At 51.6% G+C, this 27,985-nt stretch overlaps 1 protein-coding gene and 1 long non-coding RNA gene across 3 annotated transcripts; one reads left to right on the top strand and one right to left on the bottom strand.

Annotated features, from left to right (window-relative positions):
* Positions 1-837: 837 nt before the first annotated feature.
* On the bottom strand, positions 838-27,946 carry LOC101840639 (SAP30 binding protein). 2 transcript variants are annotated; one of them, XM_005069912.4, is made up of 11 exons: positions 27,720-27,945; positions 26,576-26,685; positions 23,978-24,025; positions 13,232-13,274; positions 7,906-7,994; positions 5,834-5,925; positions 5,016-5,076; positions 4,634-4,685; positions 3,824-3,882; positions 2,348-2,432; positions 838-2,060 (listed from the first exon to the last, which is right to left on the bottom strand). In XM_005069912.4, exons 1-11 carry the CDS (start codon positions 27,823-27,825, stop codon positions 1,879-1,881), a joined length of 927 nt encoding a protein of 308 aa, XP_005069969.1. In that variant the 5' UTR covers positions 27,826-27,945; the 3' UTR covers positions 838-1,878. The 2 variants fall into 2 exon arrangements, with proteins under 2 accessions (XP_005069969.1, XP_012968904.1); XM_013113450.3 differs by lacking the exon at positions 23,978-24,025 and having other exon boundaries at positions 27,720-27,946.
* LOC110340877 lies at positions 17,621-21,273 on the top strand. The gene is made up of 3 exons (XR_002382708.2): positions 17,621-19,553; positions 20,769-20,822; positions 20,957-21,273. It is a non-coding gene; the product is annotated as an uncharacterized LOC110340877 (long non-coding RNA).
* Positions 27,947-27,985: the final 39 nt, after the last annotated feature.

The following is a 27,985-nucleotide window of genomic DNA, read 5'->3' as shown; positions in this document are numbered from 1 at the left end:
AACACATAGGAAAAAAACCACACGAACATATAGCAACGTAGCAAAATCATACTTTTGAAGATAAATGTTAAAATTTTCATTTTTTAAAAAGTTTTTCAACCAGACTGGCTTTGAACTCAGAGATCTGCCTGCTTCTGCCTCCCGAGTGCTGGGATCAAAGGCGTGCACCGCCACTGCACTTTGGATGCTCTTGCAGGAGTGGGGTTCAATTCTCACCACCTACATGGCAGCTTACAATGGTCCACAGCACTGGATGCATTCTGTGGCCTCCACAGGAACCAGGCACCCTTGTGTTGCAGACACACACGCAGGTAAAACATGCATACACGTAATAAAACAAATGACCACAGGGAGATCTCTATTTACTCGAAGGTTTACAATCCATTGCAGTGGTCCTTCCTGCCCAAGGGGGCTGAGGAGTTGGAGATGGCGAAGCACCAGCTTTGCAAACTGCTTTCAACTGGAGGAAAAGTAAAGTAGAGATATCGGCCAGGCTAGGGAGTTGGCCAGATCCCATCAAAGACTGTATTTTATAGACAGGGTCTCATGTAGTTGAGGCTAGCCTTGTACTCCTGCCTCTGCTTCCCAAGTGCTACCACACTATTTTACATATGTGGAACAGGGAATTGAACCCAGGGATCCCTGCACATAAAAACCAAGTGAGCTCGTCCCAAACTCCACCATTTATTCCTTTCAATGCATCTCCGAGCTGCCCACCTCAGACCTGGATGTTCTGAGCCAATGAGCTGCAGGTGCTCTTGGGAGGGCTAGCAGCAGGTAACCCCTCTGCCCCTCCTCCCCCCCAAGTTGCAGAGTGCTGTCAAGGAGAGAAAGGGATGAGTGTGACTCGGTTTTTATTTTAGGGATTTCACAAGCAGGTTGTCAGTCCTTGGATCACAAAATAAACATCAGCCACAGACTCAAAAGCACCTTCCTCGGCCTCTGTTGGTCCCACGGAAGCAAGGAGACCCTTCCCAGCCTGGCTTCCTCCTCTGACACTCGGCCTTTCCGCTGAGTGGGAAGCAGAGCTGCCAGAGGGCACAAAAGGCAAGCTTTGCCCTGTGGCATCTTGGGCTGGTAACCTGTTTGGGCTCTAAGAGTGGCTGCCGGTGCTACCCAGGGGCTGCTGCTGGGCAGAGATAACAACAGAGGAAGGGTGGGGTGGCAGAAACCTCCCAAGAGCAGGGCTTTCACATAAACAATGAGCTGCCGCCCTGGCCGGAGCAGGAGGTGATTCATCTCCCCCACTGCATGGGTCCTGCTGGCCACACTCACCGGGCACCGAGGGACTGGGGCGGCCTTGGCCAGGTGCCCACACCTTGCTCCTGCCCTGGGCAGGCTGGGAATCACATCCAGCCCTCTGTTCACTGGCCTGATTTCAAAGGCCTGGGTGTGTATCAGAAGCAGTGTGGGGAGTGCTTAACTGCACCCAAGAGAGCAGAGGCCTCTGCTATTGCCTGAGAATTGCTGAGATCCGGCTTCCGGGTCAGGGAAGCAGCCATCAGGAAGGGGCTTGTATGTGTCTGTGAGCTCCCACCTGCCCCCACTACGAGGCACACGTTGGGAATGACCACGGTAGCTCCTGGGCTACTCTGAGTACCCCCACAGTTTCTGTCACCATTGTTCCTCCTGAGCAATAATCTTGACTGAGACAGAGGGACGCTTGTGCTTCAAGTTCGCCTGGACACAGCATGGGCGAGGCCAGTGCATGTGACATGCCGGGACCTAAGAACACAGGACTTTAATCGGTGTCCATTGCACCCCACTGCCTCTGCGCAATGTCCTTCTGGCTGGAATATCACAGAGGCTCCTTCTGGAAGGCACATGGGGAGCAGTCACTGTGCTGCACGGTCCTGTCAAGTCCTGGGGTGTCCTCTGTCACTGCTTGGCTTTCTTCACAATGGTGCCCACAGCAGAAATGACAGTTGTCTTGGAGCCGCTGGCACTGGTGGTGACAGTGACCACTGCTGGCAGCGTGGCTGTGGTGGTGAGGATGGTGGGCTGTGCTATTGTGGTCACTGGAATGGCAGAGTCCCACTTGCTCTTTCTCTTTTGGGCGTCTACAGGAAACACAAGAGAGTTTAGATCAAAACCAACCAGAGCAGGACCCCAAAGGCAGAGCCCTTGCCCGGCTTCCAGAGGCTTAGGATAGGAACAGAAGTCCCTGGTTCAGGATCCCCGGGGAGTCAGGAATCTGGAATCTACCCCAGGACCCAAGACTCGCTGTGCTCACACTCAGCAGAGCAGCACAGGAGAGTCTGGCACAGACCCTTTCCAGACAAACCCAGGAACCCATGCTCAATCTGTGTCCCTGAGGCAGTGCTGGGACTGGATGAGCGGCCTCTACCTGCGACAGCTGTGCTGGCAGTAGTGGTGGTGGTGGCCGTGGCATTGGTCGTGGTGCCTTTCTTGGTGCCCGTTACAAACTCAATCTGGAGGGGGAGAGAGGACAGTGAGACCACTGCAGAACTGTGTGTCTATTTCCTGTGCCATCTGTCTGCTCCCAGGGGACAGGAGTTTTGCACTTACACAAAATTGGCCGGAGGAGGGAAAGGTGCCTGAGGGTCTGAAAGGGCTTTACCACTCTTCCAAGATTCCCAACAGATGTGGGATCCCTCTCAGCATCAAAAGTTACCGGACATGCCTGGCACCCCACCCACCGTACCCCCATGCCCCTCTTTAGACCCAGGAGGAAGTGGTGCCTTCTGCACAGGGGAAGGACAGCTGTGGTCCCCAGGTGCTGCAGACACATCCCCGCAATAAGCCTGGGGTTTGGAGGGGGAGGAGGAGCGAAAGAAGGGGCTCACTTAACGGCTAAGATGAGAAACTTAAGTTTATCCTCTTGCACCAGTGCCCACATTCCTGGTCTGCCAACACAGGCCTCAGAGAGGGCACACCAGGCCTTGCAGCCCCTCAGCCTGCAGGTGAAGGGAGTGTCTTGTGGCCACAGCTGCTGTGAGGCACTGGGTCACGGGGCGGCGGGAGCTGGTGTCTTGATGCACAGCTATTTGTCTTGGGCTCTGCCGTGCAGCACAGCACATAGAGGACTCTATTTTGATCTTGGAGTTAATCACAGTGCTACATGAGTGCTGGTGCTTGGTGTCCAAATGCCGGCTTGTGCGGTCATCAGACATCAGGTCCACAGGGAAGCACCAAGCTGGCTGCTGAGCTCAGCTCTGCGGCCCAAGAAATGCAGACCAGAGCAGGCTGGCCCCACTCCCCTCAGAAGGAACACCAACATCTAGTCAGGCCAGGCAGGCACTGACGACCCACAAGAGACAAAGCCACAGGGCTCTGCAGTGGGGATGAGGAAGGGCAGAGTGCAGGGAACACCAAGCCTTTGAGAACAGCAGTGGAGGCTTCTATAAGCCAAGTCAGATGCTGGGACACAGCAGTCGCTGCTCAAAGAGCGCATGGCCAATGCTGCTCAAAGCCCCCGTGGGCAATGAAGAGGATGGGTGGAAGGGAGCCAGCAGGACCCCACACCCCACACACCCGCCTCCTCCCCTGCAGGACCCCACACCCCACACACCCGCCTCCTCCCCTGCAGGACCCCACACCCCACACACCCGCCTCCTCCCCTGCAGGACCCCACACCCCACACACCCGCCTCCTCCCCTGCAGGACCCCATACCCCACACACCCGCCTCCTCCCCTGCAGGACCCCACACCCCACACACCCGCCTCCTCCCCTGCAGGACCCCACACCCCACACACCTGCCTCCTCCCCTGCAGGACCCCATACCCCACACACCCGCCTCCTCCCCTGCAGGACCCCACACCCCACACACCCGCCTCCTCCCCTGCATCTGTCATTACTTACTTTGGTTCGCTCCTTTTTGGCCTTTTCCAATTTGTCCATTTCAATCTTCTGGGCCTTGGCTTGGAGAGAAGACACAGGCTATTATGAGGCATTTGTGTTATGAGGCTGTTGTGAGCAATGTGTGTGATCGAGGGAGGTCTCTGCCCGACTCTGTTCTTTACTCTGTTCTAGAGGACTGCATGGGGTCAGCAACCTGCACATGGCAGGAAAAAGGGCCAGGTCTTGGTCAGCACGGAATGTGGGCCTTGACCCAGGGTCTGGGGCTAGGAAGGGTCAGCTGATCCCCAGGGAAGTACCTTCCTACTCATTAGGAAACATCAGATATAGAATTTTATTATAAATAAAAATATTGATATCTTGCTCAAGGTGAAACTTGTGAGGGACACACTCATATGTGCTCTAATGAGCCAGGACCTGGCTTATAGGCTTCTGACTTGTGAATGGTGAATTGTGCAGGGAATTCTGGCTCCCACACTTCTTCAAACCTTAGCTCTAACAGTGTCCTCAACAGCCCCCTGCCCATCCTTTGGCCAGGTCAGGTGACTGCTTGTCAAAGGCTCCTGGCTGTACAATTCTGCTCTCACCAACTGAGTGGCATCAGTGTAGAGATATCTGATCCACCACCTGTCATCACTATGTTCAAGTTTTGTCAGCAAGGGCAGAGTCAGTCTGTCCAAGGCCAAGTTGGCAGCAGTCCCGTGGACATGACCTGGCATAGAGACCCTGAAATCTGGGTCTCTGTCACTGACTGGATGGACAGACGGAAGGGAGTGAGGATGAGCAGATAAACAGTAGACTAACAGAGGTTACCTAGTGCCTCATAGTAGGAGTCTTCAGACCAGCCATGGGGGTCAAACATGTCCTGAAAAGAGACGGCCAAGCTGCAGTCAGAAGACCAGAGAGCACGGGCCCAGAAATAGACCTTCCTAGGCTGGGGCCCTGCCCTCTCGAAAACACAGGGGCTTCAGCTGTCACCCAATCACCAGTCAGATAACCAGGAGCTCTTAGGAATTCAGGGACAAGCACTAGCTAGCTGGTGGCAGTGGCAGCAGCGTACCCTGGTTCTAACTGGTTAGGACCCGGAGACTAAGCCCGCCGCTGGCATCTGTTAGACCGCCAGCAGTGTCTGTGGCTCCCAGTCACACCCAGCCCGGCAAGCTCCATCATTCTCCAGCCCACGCATGGGACACACCTTTGGGTAGTTGGTGCCCAGCTCATCAATGGCACAGAACTGGATCAGTTTCTCATAGATGCTGAAAAGGGAATGCAGCAATCAGTGAGCAGTGTCTGCATTGGTCCCACACTCTTGTATGGAACAGAAGCATCAGCTCCTGGATGAAATCTTTAAGCCCAGCACACGTCTTCTGATTCTTGTCACTTGCGGCTCTGTACCCTCCTCAAATAGGCTGTGGCCGGGGCCAGGGTGAGGGGGTCAGGACAATCGCATGCTATGTCTAATTAGATGTTTCTGGCCTTCAGTCTTCCACACTGAGACCCACACAATGGCTAGCGTAGCATTTGAAAGAATAAGACCCAGGCAGAGCCAGGCACAGTGGTGTAACCTTTATTCATAGCTCTTGGGAGGCAGAGGCAGGCAGATTCTTGAGTTCGAGGCCAGCCTGGTCTAGAGTGAGACCCCCATCTCCAAAACCCCCACACAACAGACACAGACATAGCTTTATCCCTAAAACCTTTTACCAAGAGGCAAAACCAAGTTTTTTGGTTGGAAGAATCTCTAGTGATTATCTTGTTGAATGTCCTGCTTTAGGACTAAGTTGGTGACCAGAACCCAGCCAGGCCCCTGACCCATCACTGCAGAGTGGCGCATACCTTAACCCTGTATTCTGTCTGTAAACCTCTGATGTGTCTAGCAGGCATCTAGTATAAGCGGAAGTATGTGTGAAGTCACTTTGGGCTCAGATGGGATCAAAGTTGGGCCTCTTCCCCACAGCTTCCCGAGGTGTTCCTGGTCCCACCTCACACTGACACTGTGGGCTCGCAGGGGCTCACCTGGGGTTCCGGAACTCCTTCTTCCTTTGGATGATGTAGTTCATATCCATCCCCTCCTTTATCTTTCGCTCGTAAAGCTTCTGGATCTTGTCCTGTGAAGGGGACAGAGGGTGAACATGACAGGAGCCTGCCCCCCCACAATCCAGTCCGTGCCCCCGAACCACGTGAAGCCTGACTCCAATCTGTCAACCTTGCACCCAGCCTCTGAGCAGTTTTATATAGGCAAGACAAGCCCACATTGGTCAGCTTCCGCTGCCAATCCACTCCATTCTCCAAGTCAGTATAGAGTAGGAGAAAGGTCAAGTCCGAAGCCACCCAGAAACCAAGAACCAAACACTCCCCGCCCCCAACCCAGGAGGAGCATGAAGCATTGATGAGCAAGGGTGAATGCTGGATCCAAGCATCAAGACTGAGATCTGGGAAAGGCCTCCCCCTAAGAGGGAGGCAGGCAGACTTTTTGGTTGGTCTCAAACTGTCTAGATGCTTTCTTAAATTTTATTTTTGGCGGTGCTTAGGATGGAACTAGGGCCTCATGCAGGCCAGAAACCCTTAACACAGCAGGCATCGATGCTGCCAGTGGAGAGGCCTCGGGCGGGCAGGGCAGGGCCTCCTCTGAAAAGAGGGGTCTGAGCCAGGAGCATGGGTCCAACTCAAGGGCTAAGTGCTGCTACCCAGCTAGTGGCAGTGACACACAGAGATTCTCGAGAAAGAAAAGATTCGGGGAACACTTTTCCTGTTTGAGGTGGGAAGGGCTAGAGATCCTAGGCAGTTCCCCAAGCACTTTTTGGAAGAGGTGATCCAGTCAGAAGGCCAGATCTGACCATCTTTCTGTGGCAGCATAGGAAGCTGGAGGGTGGAAAGCACTTCATCACTAGGGATGAGGAGACGCTTTCCTTGGGTTATGTCTGGGCCTCTGGGAGGCCTGACACAGGAGGCTCAGCAGCCTGAGGAGAGCCCTGCCTTACAGCCGCCTTGTTCAGGGCTGGGTGGCCATCAGAGGCTCTGCCGTTTCTTTAATGCCATGGTCCCTACCCCCAGGAGGATCAAAAGGGAAAACAGTCTGACTTAAGAGTTCTAAGTGGCCAGCTGCTTCTGCCAGCAGGGCTTTGGGATTGTCCTCACAGGCTGGAACTTGTTTGGCATGGAGGATGATGCAATCCTGGGGGGCAATGGGGAGGGAGGCAGACAACCCAGCCGAGGAAGGAGACTTCCGGAAAGAAGACAATCTGTGCTGTGCTCTCGCCCTGATACTGGCCCTCTCTCTCCTGGACTGTTTCATTCCTCAGCCCTAGGCCCTGTTAGTCATCCATCCGTTTGGGTGGTGCCATGAGCTTGCTGGAGCTAGGGACACGTAGAAGAAGCGGGATCAAAGCGGGGGAGAGGCCCACAATTATGTGGCCCTGGGCACCTGCCTATTGGGGTTTTTAGCTGTTTGTTTGTTTTTGAGAGGGTTTCTCTGTGTAACAGCTCTGGCTGTCCTGGAACTAACTCTGCAGACCAGGCTGGCTTTGAACTCAGAGATTCTCCTGCCTGCCTCTGGCTCCTAAGTGCTGGGACAAAACAAAGCGTGTGCCACCACCACCCGGCTCTACCTGGCCTATTGAAAGGTCCCATTCACAGGGGACCTTACAGAGGGACAAGGACAAACAACCATGTGGAAGTTTCAGCTGTCCTGAGCCCATTTCCCACAGCCAGCTGCTGTCCTTCAGGCATTTAATCCTTGGGTCAGGTCTTCGGGCAGAAGCGGCATTTTACACTTGTGGGATTTGTTTCACATTTGCATGGGTCCTCAGTTGCTTGGCAAATTTCCCAAGAAGACGCAGGTTACTCTGTTGAGGTGGACTTAGGACCTCGGTGGGGGCAGACCAGCGATCTTAGAGGCAGTGCATGGCAGGCGTGGCAGTGGGTGCCGACTCCTGAGATCTGGCTTACAGGAAGTAAGATGGCAGGCTCCTGTCCACCTGAAAGTTTGCTTGCTCCCTCTCCCTGTCACAGCCTCTGAAGGTCACGGCCCAACCAGACAGTGTAACCCAGGCCACCTCATCCACACGGGCAGCCAGACTCTCGCTTACTTGCAAGTGATTGGAACATCTGCCGGGTGGTTCTGGTGGGATCTTGATTTCATCAGGTGACATGTTTCGGACCCTTTCAGAAAAGGAGGCTGTTGAGAAAACAGGGGGAGTTTTGGGATCGGGTGGAAAGGCCAAGGACTATAAAGGCACAAGCACAAAACAATTCCAGAGACGGAGACACGCTGTGAGACAGTAAAGCAGGCTGTTCAGGGCCATCTGAGAGTTACCTGAGGTGAGGTCAAATGGCCAGAAGCCTGCCAAGTGTCAACCTGGGAGAAGGGAAGTTGAGGCAGAGGGGACAGATGTAAGTAACACATGCCACAAGGTTCCGGGACTAACTTTTAGGGAGAGAGAGTGTCAGTGAAGTGCTGAGGGAGGGGAGGGAGGAGCCACAATCCAAAGCCTTTCTACAGTGCAGATTCTGCCTGGCCAAGCTTAATCTCAAGCTGCCAGTGTGGAAGACACTGACGCCAGGTCCAGCCTCTCCAGGCCTCTAGGAGTTGGAGCTGCTTGGCACTACCCTGGCCTGGGGCTGTCCTGCCTTGGCTATGAGAAACTGGTCAGGATTCCCAGTGTTTTGGGTCCCAAACAGCGTGTGGATAAAAAGACCTGAAGGCAAGGCCTGATTCTGACACGGAGAACCACGACCCCCAAGGGCAGTCCCCAGAGAATGTCCACTGCCCACCCAAGCCTTGCCCCCTCTCTCCTCAATCCCTTCCCTGTAGCCTGTGGCCACCCAGGACCTCAGAGCCCTGCTCTGCTCTGCAGCACAGACAATGGGCTGTTTGTTGTCAGCCTCTGCCACGCTCTGCAACGCTCACTCATGAAAAGGGCCATACAACAACAGGCAGTGTAGGGAGGGGCAGAAGGAGGGGAAACACCAAAGCCACCACCAACAGCATGCAGTGAACACTTGCTGGGGACCTACTGTGTGCCAGGCCCCCTACCTAGGCCCTTTCTTGGAGCAGCTCTGTGGGGCTGATGAATGCCTGGGTGGAGGGGTCAGTGGCACAGCCTTCCTGGTCTCTCCTTCCAAGGCTTCATCTAGTTTTAAGATTTTACTTTTTAAAAATTACATGTATGTCTGTTATGTCTGTGTGTGTGTGTTCTTTGCATGTGTGAGTGCCAATGCCCTCAGGGTCTAGAAAGGGCATCAGATCCCCTGGAGGTGGAGTATAGGGCTTGTGAGCCCCTGGACACGGGTGCTGGGACCCAAACTCAGGCTCTGTCTGTCTAAGCAGAATGGGTTAGCTGCTGAGGCTTCTCTCTAGTCATTATTTTAAAATTATCTCGGACCTCAAGGCATTAAAAAAATAAAATTAGGGGTGTGTGTGTAGCACTCATTCAGGGGCCCAGGCTGGTTCCCGTTCTGGGCTTCAGCGACTCTGCTTCTTCAGCCTTCTGATTAGCAGGGACTGTGACCAGGGACTGCAAGTGTGCCCCAGTGCAGCCAGTGTAGTTAATGTTTTCTCCTATGCTGATAAGGTGCTTTGATCTCTGCTCAGTTTGCCATCATTGTGACCAATGTGGTGCTGAGTAAGACAGGGGACAAAGCCTCAGAGATCCCAAACAACTAACGATGCCGCTTGTTAAGCTACTGTGGTTCCGGGACGGTGTAAACTGCAAACACACTGAGGCCAGGGGTCAGGCCCAGGCAGTCTTAGAATACGAGTACAGTGCTGGCGGCCAGTGGGTTGTGACGAGACACACCCTGAGCACAGGCTGGCCACACAGATCAAAGGTCTGCTGTGGGGTGAGATGCGGCAGCAGCCTGGTCCAAGAAGAGTCTCCAAGGGGACAGTCCCCAAGTCCATACTCTTCACTGTACTGTACCTTCCTGCCATCTCCTGACTGGCCCTCAAGCGGGGCACCACTCAGCTCTGGCAGGCGTTCAGCCGAATCTTGATCTCCTGCTTCTTTCCAGCCCTGGGATAAGCAGAAGTTCCAGGTCTGAGCTTGGACTGCAGGACTAGCTGAGAGTAGAGACGATGGAAAGGGCTGGTCGTGGCATTTTGTGTGCGTTAGTAACAGAAGCAAGGCCTTGGCAGGCGCTAAGGCTGGAGAGGGTATATGTGCACGTGACAGAGACAAAGAGTGCCCTTTGGCATTTGCCAGGAAAGCTAACAGAAAAACAGGGCGTGGCACTGTTACCATAGCAACCCCCACCCTCTGAGGCATAATCAGTAGACAGTAGAACAGGGGTAGAAGTAAGGGTATTCCTGGGAAGTAAATGACAAGAAAGTGACATATTCTGGACAACAAAAGTTTACTGCACAGACTTTAAGATAGACTTCAGCGACTCTTTGCTAAGAAGTGTGTCCACAGACGCTCGAGGCCAGTGCCCCTGCCCATAGCTGCTGCTTGCTTGGCTATGCCAGGGGTGGCCTGTGAGGCCGGCTGCGCTTAATATCGGAGAAGTTTGCTGCCAGTGTGAGTCATCCCCTGCAAATGCCTTTGTTAGAAACATCTGCAGTAACCATGGCCACCAGGAAGGGTCTGAGCAGAACGGCTAGCCCCAGGGACTCAGGCTATGGCAGGGAGGAAGCAGTGTAAGCTTCATGACCAGAAGCTGCTCTGCTGAAGAGGAACCGACGCATCACCTCTCCCTCGAAGAGAAAAGAGCACTAACTACACCAATGCAGATGAAGGATGCACCGCACCCCCACAGGAGAGCGAACGAACAGCCCGTGTCTGCTACAGCGAGAGGTGCTTAGCCAAATAGACACATGGGAAGGAACGGCTATGCTCCGCAGTGTGGATGCAATCTCAAAAGCACCGGGTCAATACAGAAAGCCAGACAGGAAAACCGGGATCCATCCGTACCATGCATTCAACCTGTGGAGATTCTGCTCCTCCAACAGACACTGGCCTGTTATTTCAGTGGAGGAAGGAGAAAGAAGGGGTGCTGCCCAATGGGTAGGGAGCAATCCTGCTGCTATGCATCCCATCACGCACAGGCTGGTCACATAGCAGAATGACCGGGCTCCAGTGTCAATGGGCCCTCATCTGTATGAAACTGTTATCAGGGCTGAACTCCCATTAAGACAGTTATACTACCTTCAGGGCTGGAGAGATGGCTCAGAGGTTAAGAGCACTGGCTGCTCTCCCAGAGGTTCTGAGTTCAATTCCCAGCAACCACATGGTGGCTCACAACCATCTATAGTGAGATCTGGTGCCCTCTTCTGGCTTGCAGGCAGACATGCAGGCAGAACACTGTATACATAGTAAATAAGTAAATCTTAAAGAAAGACTACTACTTTAAAAAAATTATTTAACCTAATTTTATGTGCTTTGGCATCAGAACCCCTGGAACCGGAGTTAAAGACAGTTGTGAGCTGCCATGTGGGGTGCTGGGAATTGAACCCAGGTCCTCTGCACAGGGGAGTTAACACCAGGGACCATCAAGAATGGTAGAATTGATAGCTGGTAGGGCTAGCACAACTACCTGTCTATCAAAATTAACCAATACACACCCTTACTCTACAAACTGCACCTCAATAAAGCTATTTCAAACACGGCACAGAGGCTGAGTGTGGTGACATTTCTGTAATATGAGACCCTGGGAGGCTAAGGCAAGAGGACCAGCCAGTTTAAAGCCAGCCTGGGTCACATGGTTGTTAGTACCACCTACATGAAAGTCCAAACAAAGCCAGAGGAGAGCCCCCGTTGTCGAAGAAGTCCAGCTATGCCCCACACATGCCCCCGCTTCCCGACGCTGCTCGAGTGCTGCACGGCCAGGCTCTCTGACCCCAAGCCCTCACGTTTGTTTCTCAGTAGTGAAGAGCAGGGTGGAGTGGGACCCACATGGAAGAGGCCGCAGCTCCCACCACACCTTGAAGGCTGCTTGCTTCCGGTGAGATGTGTACCTGGCCAGGCTCTCTGACCCCAAGCCCTCACGTTTGTTTCTCAGTAGTGAAGAGCAGGGTGGAGTGGGACCCACATGGAAGAGGCCGCAGCTCCCACCACACCTTGAAGGCTGCTTGCTTCCGGTGAGATGTGTACCTGGCCTCCTCTGCCACTGAACCTGTCATACCCCAAGTGTCATTTTCTAAAGAACAAAGTCTAAGGTGTAAGAACACTCTGGTTCCCAATTTACATAGATGTATGTGAGTGTGTCTGAGTGTGTGCATGGGCATCACGTGTACAATTTACACAGATGTATGTGTGTCTGAGTGTGCACATGGGCATCACGTGTACACAGCGCCTGCTGAGGGTAGTAAGGCAGTGGACTCCCTGAACCTGGAGTCGTAGGAGCTTGTGAACCACCTGACATGGATGCTGGGAAATGAACCTGGGTCCTCTGTAAGTGCTCTTAACCACTGAGTCATCTTTCCAGCCTCTGACTTCTAAAATGGGACTTAAACTTTTGTCCATCAGGGAACCAAGGGATCAAGGCCGAGTAATTATGTTCTTGCCCAATGGGTCAGAAGACAAACAGAATAATTAAATCCTAGCACTTAGTTATGGAAACCCAGTCATGTCAACAACCCACAACAAATGGGTACTTCTTGAAAAAGGGCAGGTGGGCAGGACCCTGCAGGGAGACTTTCAAGCCAAGTTTCTGGGCTGTGAACCCCAGGGCTGGAAAGTGCAAGCCCTGAGCACAGTGGAGGTGAGGGGTAGGCTCTGCAGGTGTCCTTTGGGAACAGCACCAAAGAAAGCAGGAGCACAGTGGCCAGGGAGCAGGTGACATTTGGTGCAGAGGAAAGGCTGACAGGGGACACCAGGACCATCCCCTGGGTCAGGATTTTGGAGCCATTACCAAGTCCATGGCCAGACTAAGGAGCAGAGTAGCTTTCTAAAAGGGTTAGGACGCTGGGGCTGGCAGAGGCCATGGAGGGAATGCGGTTTCCCACAAGTTCTTCTACTCTCCAAAGTTACCAAGGGCTGCACATGCGGAAGCCGTGAGCCATGTTCCTGCCTGGGACAAGGCAAAGTGCCTGCAGAGGCCCCATGCTGACGCCCTGCGCAACGTGACTGTGGTAGCGGGGACAAGGGGACACAAAGACAGAGGCCAGGCCCAGGGCACAAAGGAAGAAGCAAAAACCATCATGAGCTCCCAGCTGGACGGACTCTGAACTCCCTTGACAACACTGGCAACCAACCAAAGCCCAGAAAATGCGCACAGAATGAATGCCATTTTCAGAGTGTTGCCTGGAGCTCTCACCCAGTCACCCCAGGAAATGCCAAAGGCCTGGGGACAGGGTATGGAGGGAAACTGCTCGCAGCGGAGAGATGCCCTAAAGAGCAGAGGCCTGGCATGAGTGGAATCCAGCTTGCTCGGGGCAAGGGCATGGAAAGATGCATGCCCTCCAAGGGTACTCACCCACTAATTCCTGGGGATCCCGCTTCTCCACTTCTGCGTTATCCTGTGGAGAGAAAGAAACACAGAGGTAGGTTGGGCTCCCGATGGGAGTTGCAGGGTAAGTGACGCCAACACGCTAACAGTGAGCAGTGCTTCAAGGCTCCTAGGACCCCAGGAGGGACCAGCAACCGGTCATGCTGCTGAGTCCACAGCAGTGACCGTGCCCCTGCCAATGGCTCCCCCTGGGCTGGGAGAGCTCACCCAAACACCACTCTGCACGGCTACAAGGGAACCTCCTGGGAGTTTTCTTAGCCCACTGCATACAAACAGGACAGCCGATCATGAGCAGCTCAAAGAAACCCTTAGCGACTGAGTGAGGTTCCCAAAGCTCCTGGCTTGAGGTCTTTAGCTCTTCCTAACCCTCATCTTACCTTACATCGGTTTTAGATTTTGTCCAAAGAAATCTATTGAAAACCAGTGTCTTATTTCACAGCTTCACCTAAGCAAACCAAGGCTGAAGGTGACAGCTAGGCTACAGTCTTGTGGCACCACAGAAAGGCCTCTGGTGACCCAAATGTCCTTGAACTCAGTAAGATCGGGGATCTTCAATGCCACAAGGATAGTGATCAAAGAAACGGCAGAGGAGGAGTTGATTGAAGGCGCCAGATCTGATTTCCTTCCCTTGCTTGGTGAGAGAGGCGATAAGACAGCAACAGTTCTACAGCAGGGTCTTCACACGAGAGCAGCTGCAGAGCGGGTGGGCCCTGGCACCAAGGGAGGGAGGGTGTGAAGGGACTCCCTCCAGTCAGGCATGGCCCCGGACATGACCAGATCCCCTTCTCTCTGATTCTGAGACAGACCCCAATCCCCTCTTTTCTGAACACTGCAACTATTTATCCAAACTGAAGGGCACAATGTTGAAGGCAGGTTGCTTAGCAACCTGTCCGTCCTCACCATCCACCTCTGGGCAATCAGGTGGGCAGAGGGGGACTGTGAGGCAGGCCTGGAGGACTGCCACATCAAGGTCAGGTTGGAGTCATAAATCAACTGCTGTTCAGACAGTGCCAGTGTCTCAGGGACTAACAACAACTCCTTTGTAGCAGCACTGGGAGAACTCAATATTCAGGAACATTTCAGTGACCAGGCGTGGGACTAAAATTCCCTTGTGTTTCTCTACTAGAGACAACTTCCTGGGTGCTGACTGCAGGAAAACAGCTGGAGTTCCTGCCTTGCCCTGCAGAAGCATAGGGCTACATACGGGGCAGCCTATGAAGTCTCGGGGCCTAACCTTCTCCAGAGAGCTGAGAGTAGACTGGGGGTCACTACAATCCTAACACAGTATGTGACCCAGAGTGACAGGAGGTGGATCACTCCCCTTTTAATGGTCTGGCTGTCCTGTCTCTGGGATAAAAAGGGAAACCACAGGCAGGACAGATTCTCCCCTCTCTTGGTCCTAGGGTCTGTGGTTTGGCTCCTCTTTAGCCTTTCTAAGTTCATCTTTCTATCCAGTAAGGGTTCGGAGTCACCGCATCACCTGTCCTTCAGTGGAGACAGGTCCTGACGTCAACAGCACGGAGGACAGCTAAGTGACGACGGGGATGTAAAGCTCAGTGGCCCAGCAGTTGCCCAGCATACGCAAACTCGGGTTTATCCCCAGCACTGCAAAGACAAGCGAGCAACCACTCCGCACGGCTCTAAAGTCAGAACTGTTCACAACGTATTATCCCCGAGCGACGTTAAACAGAACCACTCCTATGGCACGCTGCAATGATCCTTAGGAGCCCTAGCCACCAGTGATGGGTGGGTAGAACCGGGAGGGCCACCCAAGCAGTGATCCAGAGACGGCTTCCCACTAGTATCTCCAGATGCCAAGTGTCTTGTGTGAATCTGAACCCAGCATCCGTGAGCTACGATGACACTGCCCCAGCACAAGTAAGGAGACAGGCTGACATCACTAAACTGCAAACAGGGCAAGAGACCTGCCGGAGGACAGGCTTGTCAACCCTCAAAGGGGCCAGAAGGGGCATCATGAGGACACAGGACACAGACACCTCTGTTCTCCTTTCCGTCCCCTAAAGCAGTGTTTCCAAATGCCCAGGGGATACTTGTTAGGACTTGCCCAGGTCTCTCCCTCTGGCTTTCAGCTCAGGCTGCGGGAGCTATTTACCAGACACTTGTCTGTATCAGCCAGGGCAACTGGAACCCAGAGCAGAGACAAGAAGGCCCCTCAGCCCAGGGGCTCTGTTGTCTGGGAAGACGAGAACAGCACGATGTAGGAACGGAAAGAAGCTCAGAGGCCAACCTTTTCACCCAGTCCCAATCCAATGGCGATACAAGGAAAACACAGTCAAACCCAACCCCGCTTCCAAACGAAGCTAACGGAGAAAGGGAGCAAAGAATGACTAGGGCTCCCACACTGAGCATGTGCAGGCATGGTAGCATAGCCCTGTGATCCCAGCACCCAGGAAGCTGAGGCAGGTGCATTTCAAATTGTAGATCAGCTTGGGCTACCTATCAACATCCTTGCCTCAAAACAAAACAAAACCAAGAGTCCAGCGTGGTAGTGCACACCCGGAGCGTGAGGCAAGCAGGAGGGCTAAGTAGTCAGCCCAGTCCAGAGGCTCAACAAAAGGTGGCGCACGCCTTTAATCCCAGCACTTGGGAGGCAGAGGCAGGCGGATCTGTGAGGTCCAACCCAGCCAGGACTACACAAATGTAGTGAGACCCTGTCTCAAATACACAAATAGGGGAGCGGGAGGGAGGGAAGTAAAGACCCAACACCTATTCTGAGGCGAGGACCACCTTTCTACCTGTGCTCTCCCCAGCTCCACCTGAGGCCTCAGCATGAGGGGGCTGCAGGGGCTGCAGAACAATGCTATGAAACTGGCCACTTGTGGATCAGTGACAGAGGCCCTGTGTCACAGAAATTGCAGATCCTGGAATGTGGCCGCCATGCAGAGACTACAGAGGTTCGGCCACTGATGGAGCTGACAGGAAGAGGCAGGCAGATTTCTGTGAGTTCGGGGCCAGGCTGGATCGACAGCCTCCAAAACAATACAGAGAAACCTCACTTCTTTTCTTTCTTTTTTTTTTTTTTTTTGGTTTTTCGAGACAGGGTTTCTCTGTGGCTTTGGAGGCTGTCCTGGAACTTGCTCTGTAGACCAGGCTGGCCTGGAACTCACAGAGATCCGCCTGCCTCTGCCTCCTGAGTGCTGGGATTAAAGGCATGCGCCACCACTGCCTGGCCTTAAACCTCACTTCTTGCTCCGCACCCTCTCTGCCTGTCTTTCCTATGCAGCCCAGAACCACCATACCTGGCCCTGCAGCCTCCTTCTTACCATTCACCCAACCGCTCTTAAATCCTGAGACAAAGGGGGGAAAGGCCACAATTAAGCTGGGTGTGGTGGCACTTGACAGAAGTCCCACCCAACGGAGAGGCTGGCCACTTCACTTGCTTAGGAGTGAGGCCAGTCTAGGCAACCAGCAAAATCCTACCTCAAGACAAACATACAAATAAAGACCAAATCTGCAGACAACAAAAGACAATTGCTGGACAGTTAGCTCACGTACTCCATAAATAATTTGTTGAAGATTTATTATGTCACAGACAATGGGCCAAGCACTAAGGCTAACATAAGAAAATTTAATTCAAGGGAACAATTTTAGGTTTTGTTAAGCCCTTTAACTAATGATCTCATTTAATTTTCACAATAGCCCAGCAAAGCATGTTCTGAACCAGCAGGCCACACTGCTACTTCAGGATTGGAACACTACCCCAGGAGCCCTCCTGGGGGCATCAGAATGGCCACCACCACCAAGGCCCTCTGTCTGTGCAGGGGTGGGGTAGGTATACACCTGTAATCACCACACTTGGGAGGTGGACATAAGAGGGTCAGGAGTTCAAGGCCAACCTGAGCTGCAAGCAGTCTTGTCTCAATCCTTCCCTTACCCCTCCCTGAACACTCACTGACAAACACCCCCCAACGACCACGGATGGCGTATGCAAAGGACAGTCTGTTGACGTAATGAAGTCACAACAATCCACGCTGTGTGGGAACACACTCCTGTGTTCCAGAAGCCAGCTCCCACACAAGCATGCTCTGGAGAAACACCATCACCAGAACATTTCCTTCGGTTGTGTCCTATGGGCCAGGACAGGGTGCTGCGTGGGCACACGGCCCAGCCAGGGATGGAAACACTGCACTTAACAGAAAAATGGGCGGAAGTTGGTGGGGCCATTGTGGACGCACTGAGGTTGCCTTCCCTCCCAGACAGCTCAGACAGGAAGGCTCAACTCACCAACCAGTGCCAGAGAAGGCTTCCACAGGAAGGGTTAATAGAGTCTGCCAAAACAAATTAAGCCAGCCTCGGCCTGGCCTTACAGTCTGAAAAGGCAGAGAAGGGGAAGGAAATGGCTTCTTTCTCTACTGAAAAACCTGCTTGAAACAAAGCTGTAATGTACGGCTCGATGTGGCGAAGCACGTGCTATCACACAAACCTGTCAAACGCGACCAGCCAGGCTGGAATGTGCAAGTCCGCCAAGAGCAGCTTCCAGTGGGGAGAGCCCTGATACCTGACTATCCCAAGTCTCACCTCTACTTGACAGTGAGGAAGGGTCGGCTGTTTCTTGGAATGTGCCAAGAGTGGCCCTCTTCCTGGTCCCTGGAGCAGTATAGGTGCTACCTTATATCAAGGACCAAACCAAGAGCTTGGGGGTGGGGCCACACCACACTTCTTTGCCTTCAAGGCTCCCTGTAAGAACAGTGTCTCTTGGCTTTCAGCTGGTAGCTCTGGGGCCTGGGAGATACGGGAGCTACAAGGATGGAGACGAGAATTGCCTGCGCCGAGAGTGGAAGAGTCAGGCCTCAGGCACAGTGCTTCCGCCATCGGTCACAGAGCATTACAGCCCAGGCCACCGGCAACTGCAAACAGGAAACAAACACACTTGAGGCCCAGAACGATGGGACTCAATGTAGACTGGTCATCAAGTACTGGCAATAAGGGCATTCATTACTCTGGGACCAGAAGGAAGCCTGGTATCTTATAGTGTGATTGGTGGAAAGTTCCCCAACTCAAAAGTTAGGAATACAAATGGTCACTGTGGGCACCCCTTTAATCCCAGCACTTGAGAGGCAGAGGCAGGAGGAGCTCTGTGAGTTTGAGGCCAGCCTGGTTTATAAAGCAACCCTTCAGAACAGCCGAGGCTACACAGAGCCTCATCTCACGAAAAGAAAAACAACAAAACACAACAAAAAACACAACCAAATTGGCAAAATCCTTCCAAAATCCAGAAATCACATAGACAGCCACATTGCAAGGGGCATGGATAAAACAAGAGACTGGAGTTGGGGAGTGCTGGATTCCTAGGACAGGCAATTTTCTGCATCATATAATTTCAAAGAGATGAATCCCAGCTGGGAAAGGAGGGGCCCAGCCACACCTCAGTTAGCAATCCACGGCATCTGGCTCCGAAAGGAAGGAGGTATGTTGGGGCTTGCATGGCTGATAGGGGGCAGACGGGCATGCAGTGGCTTCTTCCTGGCTGCAGAACCACAGAGGAGAGGGTGGGGCTCCCAGGAGTCTCAGCTTCAGCATACCTAGAGCAAGGGCAGTCAAGAAGGTTCCCTGGCAGTGTGCTAAAGCCAAGGAGGGCATCAGGAAATCACCTCCCGTCAGCAGCGGCCAGTGAGTAAAGTGTGAGCAGGCTTGAAGGGAAGGGCTGGTCCTGAAGATCTCAGCCACAGGCGGCGCCCATGCACCCGGACCTGGGCTAGAGACTTCCTGAGGACTGGAAGAAAACCCACCACACCCCAACCCCTGCTTGAGCTCTCTCTTCTCAGTCTGTGGGTGAGCACCTATGTGGGCTTCAACAGGGTGGGGCTCCTGATCTGTGTAAGGGACAGAGGCTCCACCTCCTGAGACACTCTACAGGCAGCACTTCATCTGATGACAGCCACGGCAACACTGTCAGCTTACTGGCGGGACTCCCACACATTGAAGAGTGTGTACACGGGACAGTGTTGAAACTGCGGTGCTCGTGGGGGCACCTGCTAGAATGATTTCCAGCTTTCTTTTTATCTGGTGTGCATGAATATTTTGCCTGCATATATGTGTAACAAGTATGTGCAGGAGCCTGCAGAGTGCATCAGATCCCTGGAACTGGAATCACACATGCAGTTGTGAGCTGCCATGCACGTACTGAGGACTAACCCTGGTCCTCTTGCAGGAGCAGCAAGTGCTCGTGACTCCTGAGTCATCTCTCCAGGCCTCACCTTCTTATCCTGAAGGCAGAGTCTCACACTTGTAGCCCAGGCTGGCCTGACTTAGCACTGGAATTACTACTGTGAGTCATGGCATCCTGCTTTCTATTTAAATAACTCTTTTCCCCACCCTTAAGATAATTTCTTATTTAGACAAAGAACAAGTCTGGTTTTTTTGTTTGTTTGTTTTAATGTTTAAGTTTAAGGTCGTTTCTTTGTTTTAGTGTCTCGCTCTGTAGACCAGGCTACCCTGTAATTTATCATTTGGTGTAAGCTGTAGACCAGGCTACCCTGTAATTTATCATATGGTCTAAGCTGGCCTCTTATTCATGGCAATCCTTCTGTGTCAGCCTCCCAAGTTCTGGGTTATGGCAGCCTTGAGCCACCATGTTCTACTAGCACACAGATTGCAGATCTAAGAACTCACTTGCTTTCCTATTATGAGTTCTTGGTTCTCAGGATTAACTAGAACACAGCAACAAAGGAGACTCTCTCTCTCTCTGCGGCTAATTCCTTCAGATAGGGGTAAAGCATTGCTTTGTCCTGGGAGCTATGTGAACAAAAGTCCCGAGGCTCAGTCAGTGAGCTGAGAACACACGGTCCACAGGATGCCTTCACCCATCTTACAGCACACAGGCGCACCACAAAGGCATCTCGAAACTGCATTCTCCCCATCCCTGCCCCCACTTCATAGACCCTGCAAAACGGGTATCACAGTCCTATGGGCTGGGTGAAGTGGTGTGTGTGTGCCTGGGCTCCACGGCTGGAGGGAAGCCAAACTGGAGTGCCACCCAGGCCACCTAGCCACAAGGCTCTTCCATGTCAACCTTGTTTTCAGTCTTCTGATAGACTCTAGTAGAGTTCCTGCTGGCCTGGAACTAAGAGTCCCACCAGCCTCTGCTGGATCTAAAGGTGCGTGCCGCCATGTCCTGCAGAATCCCCCTCCTCCCCAAGGCAGGGTTTCACTGTTTGGACCAGTTTGGCCTTACATTCGTGGCCCTCCTGCCTTTGCCTAAGTTAGCCACCACACCCAGCTTGGCCCCTAGCATTTTAAGAATGTTTTCTTTTGATTTCACTGGGATCATACACACCTCTTCCAAAAATGCCACAGCAATTTCTCTTTCTCAATGTTAGTCCTAGAAAGGTCAGGATTCTTTCCCTAGCACGCAGCCTAGAGCAAAAACTTCAGGGAGCTAGCGAACTCAGGCCCCGGTGACCTGGCAGCCGGTCATCTCTCCCTGCTTGTTTTCACGGAAGGGTGTGGCAGGGACGGTGAGTGGAAATGCCTCTATCCACAGGAACTGAAGAAGTGGAGGGAACACAAACACGGGACGTGTTCCAGAACGATGGAGGTAAAGCCTGGAGGAGAAGGGCGGCACAAAGGGGCGCCCACGCCCAGAGCAAACGGAGAAGACATACAGGAGCCATCGGGGCCCTCAAGTCCGTGCTGCCAGGGGACTGACACTGCTGCTCTTGGCTTTTCTAGGACAGCAGCAGTACCTTCTGATGAGTGACCAAAGCATATGAGGGCCAGACTGCTTACTGAGGAGGTGAGACCAGAAACTAAAAGAAACCATGGAATCGAAGCGCGCAAGCGTTTAGCTTCTGTTGGCATGCCGAGGTGCCCCCCTCTGCCCCCTCTTCTGGTCTGTGACAAAGTCAGCACCTGCAGAGCACAGACCCTACTATCTCAGAGCGATGAAGACCAAGATGCATGTCCCCTCCCACCATAGCCATACACTCCCAATAACAATGTAAAATGAAAAAGTAGCAAAACAAACAAAAATGCAGTTTCTAGTCTCAGTACCCTTTTGTATTCTTTTGGTTTGGTTTTTGGAGGCAGGGTCTCAATATGTAGCCCTGAAACTTGCTATTTAGAGCAGGCTGGCTGGAACTCATAAAGATCCACTGCCTCTGTCCCCCAAGTGTTGAGATTAAAGGTAGCGATACCATACCAGCTTAATGTTTTTCATTTTAAAGTCATCAGCTGGGCGGTGGAGACACTCCTTTAATCCCAGCACTTGGGAGGTAGAGGCAGGTGGATCTCTGTGAGTTCGAAGCCAACCTGGTCTATAGTGTGTTCCAGAGAAACTCTGTCTCAAAAACAAACAAGAAAACTTTTAAAGTCAGCTAACAGCAGCAAGAGAATTCTCAATGTTGTCCTTCTACCACAACCAAGTCCTGTCCTGGGAGGCTCAGGCCCTTTGGGGGTTTAGTTTAATCTCAAAGCAAACTACAGCATCAATGACAAATAGGTTTTAGGCATCCAAGAAACTACTACCTTATGAGGAACACAAACCACTCTGGCCAGAGACGACAGAAAGCTCTCGACCTTTTCCATGCAGCTCTGTGCTGTCTCAGGCCTGCACTGGCTGCTACTGCCCTTCCCTCCGAACTTTCAGACCCCAAACACAACTATCTGCTCTCCCAAAGCAAGGAGGTCAGAGGTAGACGCCTAGCGTCTTCCCCGGCTACCCTCAACTGTATTTTCTGAGGTAAGGTCTGTCCCTGAACCTGGAGCTCACCAACTGGCTACACTGACTGGTCAATGAGCTCTAAGGGTGTGTCTCCATCCATCCCCCTGGTGCTGGGGTCACAGCCGCATGAGACTGCATCTCAGTTTCAACCTGTAAGTTATCAATATATACAACGAGCAGAAGCTTGTTGGGACCTGCATTTTCAGTTGTGTCATGAAGCCAAAATGCTCTGAGAGCCCCACAGAACAAGCTAAAAGCAGAATGGAGAGTGCCACCTAGTGTACAGAAGCCCTGACAGCAACCTATCAGCTAAACGAATGTCACAGCGAGTCCTCCTGTTAGAATTATTCAAATCAAAAGCTTAGAAAAACAAACTCATATAAATTTAAATAAAACAAACTGGACAGAGTGAGAGAGATGACTCAGAAGTTAAAAGCACTGGCTGCTTTTGCAGAGGACCTGAATTCAACTCCCAGCACCCACATGACAGCTCAAGACCAATTATAACTCTAGTTCCAGAACCAGACACCTCTTAGAGAGAGAGAGAGAGAGAGAGAGAGAGAGAGAGAGAGAGAGAGAGAGAGAGAGAGAGAGATGTGTGTGTCTGTCTGTCCGTCTGTCCTGTTCTTTATTAACTGCTCTTACACAGAGCAGTAGGAAAGTGTCACAGGGCTCCCTCTCACCACTCTTTCTGTAAGGCTCTGCTGCTGGGACGCCAGCTTCTCTGGTGGCCTTCAGTCTTGAGCCACAGGTCTGCCCCTGCCCTCCCACCAGGCCAGCTCTCAGCCTGGGTTCTTTCTCCTCGGCACAGAAGCGGTCTGCACCTAGTTCCTGCGTCCACTGTCCACTCTTGCACTCTCCCTGCTAAGACACATTATCTGCAGCCTCTGCCCATGGCTGTGGAGCCGTATCCAAGGCGGAATCAGTCCCGTTATGGAATGGCTCAAGCTATCTTTTCAGATACTATTGGCCCTTCATATTTACAAGTTTCATCTATGAATTCAAACAACTGTAGGTTTAATTTTTTAAAACTGCACCTGTGTTGGACAAGAGATTTTTTTTATCATTTTTTGAATGATACAGTGTAACAATGATTTACACTGTACCAGGCAGTGCAAATAGCTTTGAGATGATCTGAAACTGGCATGAGGATTCACATAGATTATATGCAAATATTCCACTTTAAATAGTCTGTGAGAAACTGTGAACTTGGGTATCTACATGGCATGAATGAGGGGTGTCTTGGAACCCCAATTACACATAGATGATAAGGGCTTACTGTTCTATATCACAACCAGGCATATTTTCCTAAGTTTCACTATACCCCTTGAAGGTTTTACTGGCTTCAGAGCAGTTTACAATTGTAAAATGTGGTTATCTGCTCCTCCATGGGATTACTCTTGGGGAAAAATGTACCATAAAGTACGGTTCTGCAAAAGTACATTTCCAATACCCAGTGCACAATGAGCAGCTAGGCCTTCATTACCACAGGCTCCTTAAAGACTGTGACAAGAACCACTGCTAATTGCTCTCAGCTGCTGCAGGACAAACCTATGAGAAGAAATAGGCATGCATTCAAAAAGGACCATCCTGCATGCTTGCCTGGGAGTAGAAGTGCACATCTTGGGAAAACAAGGGCAGGACTCAACAACTCTGGCAAGGCCTCAGGCGGATCCCACCCTCTCAGAACCTTCTGAGAGAAACCACAACAGACAAGGGAGCCCTATGCCTCGACTCTAGAAACACTCCGTCATATAACCCACGAAGTCCCACACTGGCTATAGAGTGTGCATAGGTTACAGGATCCAGACAGGCCTCTTGTGTTTCTGATCTAAAGTCTCACAATCGGGCAAGAAATCCAACTGGCTTCAAGAATTCCTAGTGGCCTTAAGGCTCTTCATTGAGCTGGCTTCATCCCAGAAAACATCCACACTGTGTGCTAGCGGGACAGACCCTGACCCGACATATCAACTGGGTCAGAGTTACAGCCCTGAAGGAACCCAGCCACCCACCACAGTCAACACCAATACCTTTGGGTCATCAGCCTCAGGTTTTTCAGTCTCTGAATCGTCATCTTCCTACAAGACAAAGATTTAGAGGATTAAACTTGAAAGGAGTGGGCCCGGGGAATATACATACATAGCCAGCGCTGGAGCAAATGGCCTGTTTACCCAGTGGGGGTCATCCCACCAAGGACCCTTCCCTACCACACAACCCAGAACTAGGGGAAGAGAAGAAGGGAAAAGGAGATGTTCTTGGGGTGGGGGGAATCAGGAGCTGAAAACCAGTGTGCCCCCATCCACATCAGTGAAAATTCCTTTACAAATCACGTAAAGAGAGGCAGATCCAACAGGTTCCACAGTCAGGCAAGGCCACATGGTCCAAAAGGCAAACTACAATTAAAGCCAGGATTACGAACTTTTACCACTTCTTTGATATTCATACCCATAATTCCGTGGACTGCCATCACACCGTTAAACACCTACGTGCCGTGACACAAGCACCTCAAGCCAGCAGCACTCACATCAACACAGACACGGGAAGGCGGTGTCAAATCACCAGAGCACATGACCCCAGAGACTGGGGACTGACGGGCAAGGCACAGCCTTTTGGGGGGGTGCTCACATTACTGTCACTGATCCACTGTCTTCAGCCCTCTTCCTTACCCAAATGAGCTCTGCCCAAAGAGTCAAAACCATGGGCGCACCGAATTCTCCAAGGTGTGCCCACAATTCCGCCGAACGCAAATGCACCTAGGGTCAAAGCTAAGGAGCAGATGTGGACCCACCTACTACATTTTAACCTAAACAAGACACAGCCCTTGGGAAGTTTTACAAATAGCACTTAAGTGTGAACAAGCTACACTGATGGTTTTGAGACAAGTGCCCTGGGTGGTGCCAGGAAAATAAAGGCTCATAATGTCACCTACACCACTTCCTTAAAGTGAAATCAAGTAAAGAATCAAAGATGGATCTTGGCAAAATGCTAACATAGTTCCCACTGTCCATATTGGGGGTTTGATGGGAGTTTTATTTTTGGGTTTTCTTTTTTAACTAAAATATCATACATAGCTTGAATATGACAAAAAGTAAATTTGGGTCAACAATTTTAAAAACACACATGAAAACACAAACACACATGCTGGGTGTTGAGGCAGCATGTATACATTTAAGCAAAGCCAAGGAATTTAAAGCTTGTATGCCTGCCTGCCTTCTAGATAAGAATGCCCTTGACTTTCTGGTCCTCATCCTTTTACCTTCTGAGGGCTAGGATTACAGGCCATGAACCATCATGGCCAATACAAATAATTGATGCTGAGGAACAACTCTATGGTTTCATCCATGTCACACATAAAACTCTGCCAAATGAGTGATTTCCTTAGCCCACAAGTTTTCTAAGCAACTTCACTCAACTCTGAATTACAAGAATGGGTGGGGCTAAAGACATGAAAAATTCTCACAAAAGGGAGTAAAAAACACATTCTGTGAAATGCTTTATTTGCTTTTGCTACTATGTGGTTATGGGGATCAAACCCAGGGCCCTGTGAATGCTGGGCAAGCGCTATAGCGGCACCACTGAGCTATACCCCCAGTCTTCAGCTTTACCTATTTACTTATTTATTTGAGATGAAAATAAGCTCTGGAATCTTCACTCTTCCTGCTTCAGCACGATGAGTGCTATGCCTGCATGGACCGATGTACTTAGCTAAGAAGCATTTTAATGCTAACATTTACATAAAGACATATAACAAAAGATAAAGTATATTGTGAGCTTTCAATGAATGTTGCCTCCAAGTGGCCAGATTCGATGTCAGATGTTTTCTTGTGCTAAGCAACAGCCTGAATTTCCTTGCCCATTACCCTCTCAAATTTTATAAATCTGGTTTGTACTACCCAGCCCGTGAAAATGAGAACACAGTCCTCCTTCTACTGTTACCTGCACCTACTTTTAGCTTCAAGGAAAGTGTGTGATCAAGGACCAGGGCCACTCTGACAAAATCACCAAGTAAAACACAAGGGAATCAAAGTGGACGACAACAAACTAACTTCCCTTCCTTACCTCGTTACAAAGTAAGGTTGAAAATAATAGAAAGTTGCTTATAGACATGTGAGTGATACACTAATAAGGATGAACATACTTATACAAATAGGACGACTAGTTAAAACTCACAAACCAACCTGAAACACCCACTGACACTTAGGTTACAGAAAATAACCGAGGTAGGCATGGTGGCTCATGCTTATAACCCCAGCTCTCAGGAGGCTGAAGCAAGAGGGTCTGGAGCTCAAGGCCACACAGCAAATTGGCGGCCGGTGTCATGAGACCCTATCTCAAACCAAACAAAAAACACCCCCCACCCCCAATCTCAACCCCAGAGTTACTACAATATGGTCCAGACGAAAATCAACTTAATTTTCAAAGAGAACCACTGGGACTCAACCAGCTCAACTTTTTGTTCTTGCGGTGCTGAGGATCAAGCTCTTGGCATGCTTAGGCAAAGCACTATCCCATGAACTGCACTCCCCAACTGGTACCAACTGGTTCCCAGCAACAGGGAGGAGGGGACAGAGTTAACCACGGAAGGGAATACAGTTTTCAACAGCCCTGGATCTGGAAGATTCACCCACCGACTGCTTGCTGTTCTCATCCTCCTCTTCTTCGTAACCATCTTCGTCACCCCCTAGGCGGGAGAAGTCATCTTCTCCATAGGCATCAGATACCAAGCCACCCTTCTCTTCTGAAAGAGGAGGAGGAGAGAATGATGAGAGACTTGGGGATGCAAACACGGTCCTGAAAATTGAATGACCAAGATTATTTCTCTGTCTTTTTTTGATTGTTTTTCTGAGACAGGTTTTTGTAGACCAGGCTGGTCTTGAACTCGCAGAGATCCACTTGCCTCTGCCTGCCGGGTGCTGGGAATAAAGGCGTGTGCGGCCAAGAATATTTCTGAAGATAAAAAGGGAACCTAAGTCTCGGGTAAGTGACTACAGGCCCAGATCAGATTCTGCACTTAGGAAGACCAAATTATGAATAGGGGTGTTGAGGTCATGAGTGTTGGCCCATGCCTTTAATCCCAGCACTGAAGAGGCAGAGACAGGAGGATCTCTGAGTTTGAGGCCAGCTTGGTTTACAGAGTGAGTTCCAGGACAGCCAGGGCTACACAGAGAAACCCTGTCTCAAACAAACAAACAAACAAACAAACAGAAAACAAAAAACAAAACAACAAAAAGCGAATTCTGGGAAACAAAACAAAACAAAACCAGAATTCTGTTCCCATTGTGATTTCCAGTCCATGGGAAAAAGGATTACCGATAGGCGGTGAAAACTCCAAAGTAACAGAATCACCCAGGACCCTTAAAAGGCTTACGAATGTCCAGCGCATTCCACCCTAGAGCTACAGAATCATGCACTTTGGAGGCATTTACTCTTAGGAGCCTATTCCTAAACGAGAGTTACCAGCTCAGCGAATACAAGCTTTGTCACCTCCACTCTCGCCATCAAATGCGCAGAGTGAGACTCGACAGTGCCGCGGCGCCCCATCGAGCACCCTCCGGCCGTCCCGATGCCTGGCGGGGATTCGCAGGGGGCACCACTCGTACCCGAGGTTCTAATGCCCTGTCTGCGCTGTCGGGCTCCTGGATCCGACACCCGAGCACCATGAGCACCGCTTCCCCGCAAACCTCCCTAGGGAAGCTGCGTTTTTAGCCGTAACAGACGCCGGCCGACACCCCCATCGCCCCCACCACCCCCACTTTCCAGCTCAAGCCTCACCAGCCGCGCCGCCCACAGCGTCGACTCCAGCCTCGCCATCCGACTCGGGCTCTGAGTCTTCCGCATAAACTGCAAGAGACGACAAAACGTTCTTCTTCCCCGCCATCTTACGCCCTCAGGACGCCGCGGCTCACGCCGGTGACTCACACAGGCCCATTCGAGGTGCACGGAAACCAACTTCTTCCGGACCCCAGGAGACCCCGCGCCAGAAGGGAAAACCAATCAAAACGGCCGTCCCTAGCATAGTTCCCGCCCCCGCTTAGGCC

Source organism: Mesocricetus auratus, unplaced genomic scaffold, assembly GCF_017639785.1.
Source record: "Mesocricetus auratus isolate SY011 unplaced genomic scaffold, BCM_Maur_2.0 Super-Scaffold_100007, whole genome shotgun sequence".
NCBI classification, from domain to species: Eukaryota; Metazoa; Chordata; class Mammalia; order Rodentia; family Cricetidae; genus Mesocricetus; species Mesocricetus auratus.
Note: the sequence above shows the minus strand (reverse complement) of the source record. Positions and strands in the feature narration are given on the sequence as shown.

Coding starts and splice junctions, on each gene's coding strand:
- LOC101840639 (XM_005069912.4), bottom strand. CDS start 27,825: ATGGCGGGGAAGAAGAACGTTTTGTCGTCTCTTGCAGTTTATGCGGAA. Junction 26,686..27,719: donor CGCTGTGGGCGGCGCGGCTG/GTGAGGCTTGAG, acceptor CTCCTCTTTCAG/AAGAGAAGGGTGGCTTGGTA. Junction 3,883..4,633: donor CTCCTACTATGAGGCACTAG/GTAACCTCTGTT, acceptor CTTCTCTCCAAG/CCAAGGCCCAGAAGATTGAA.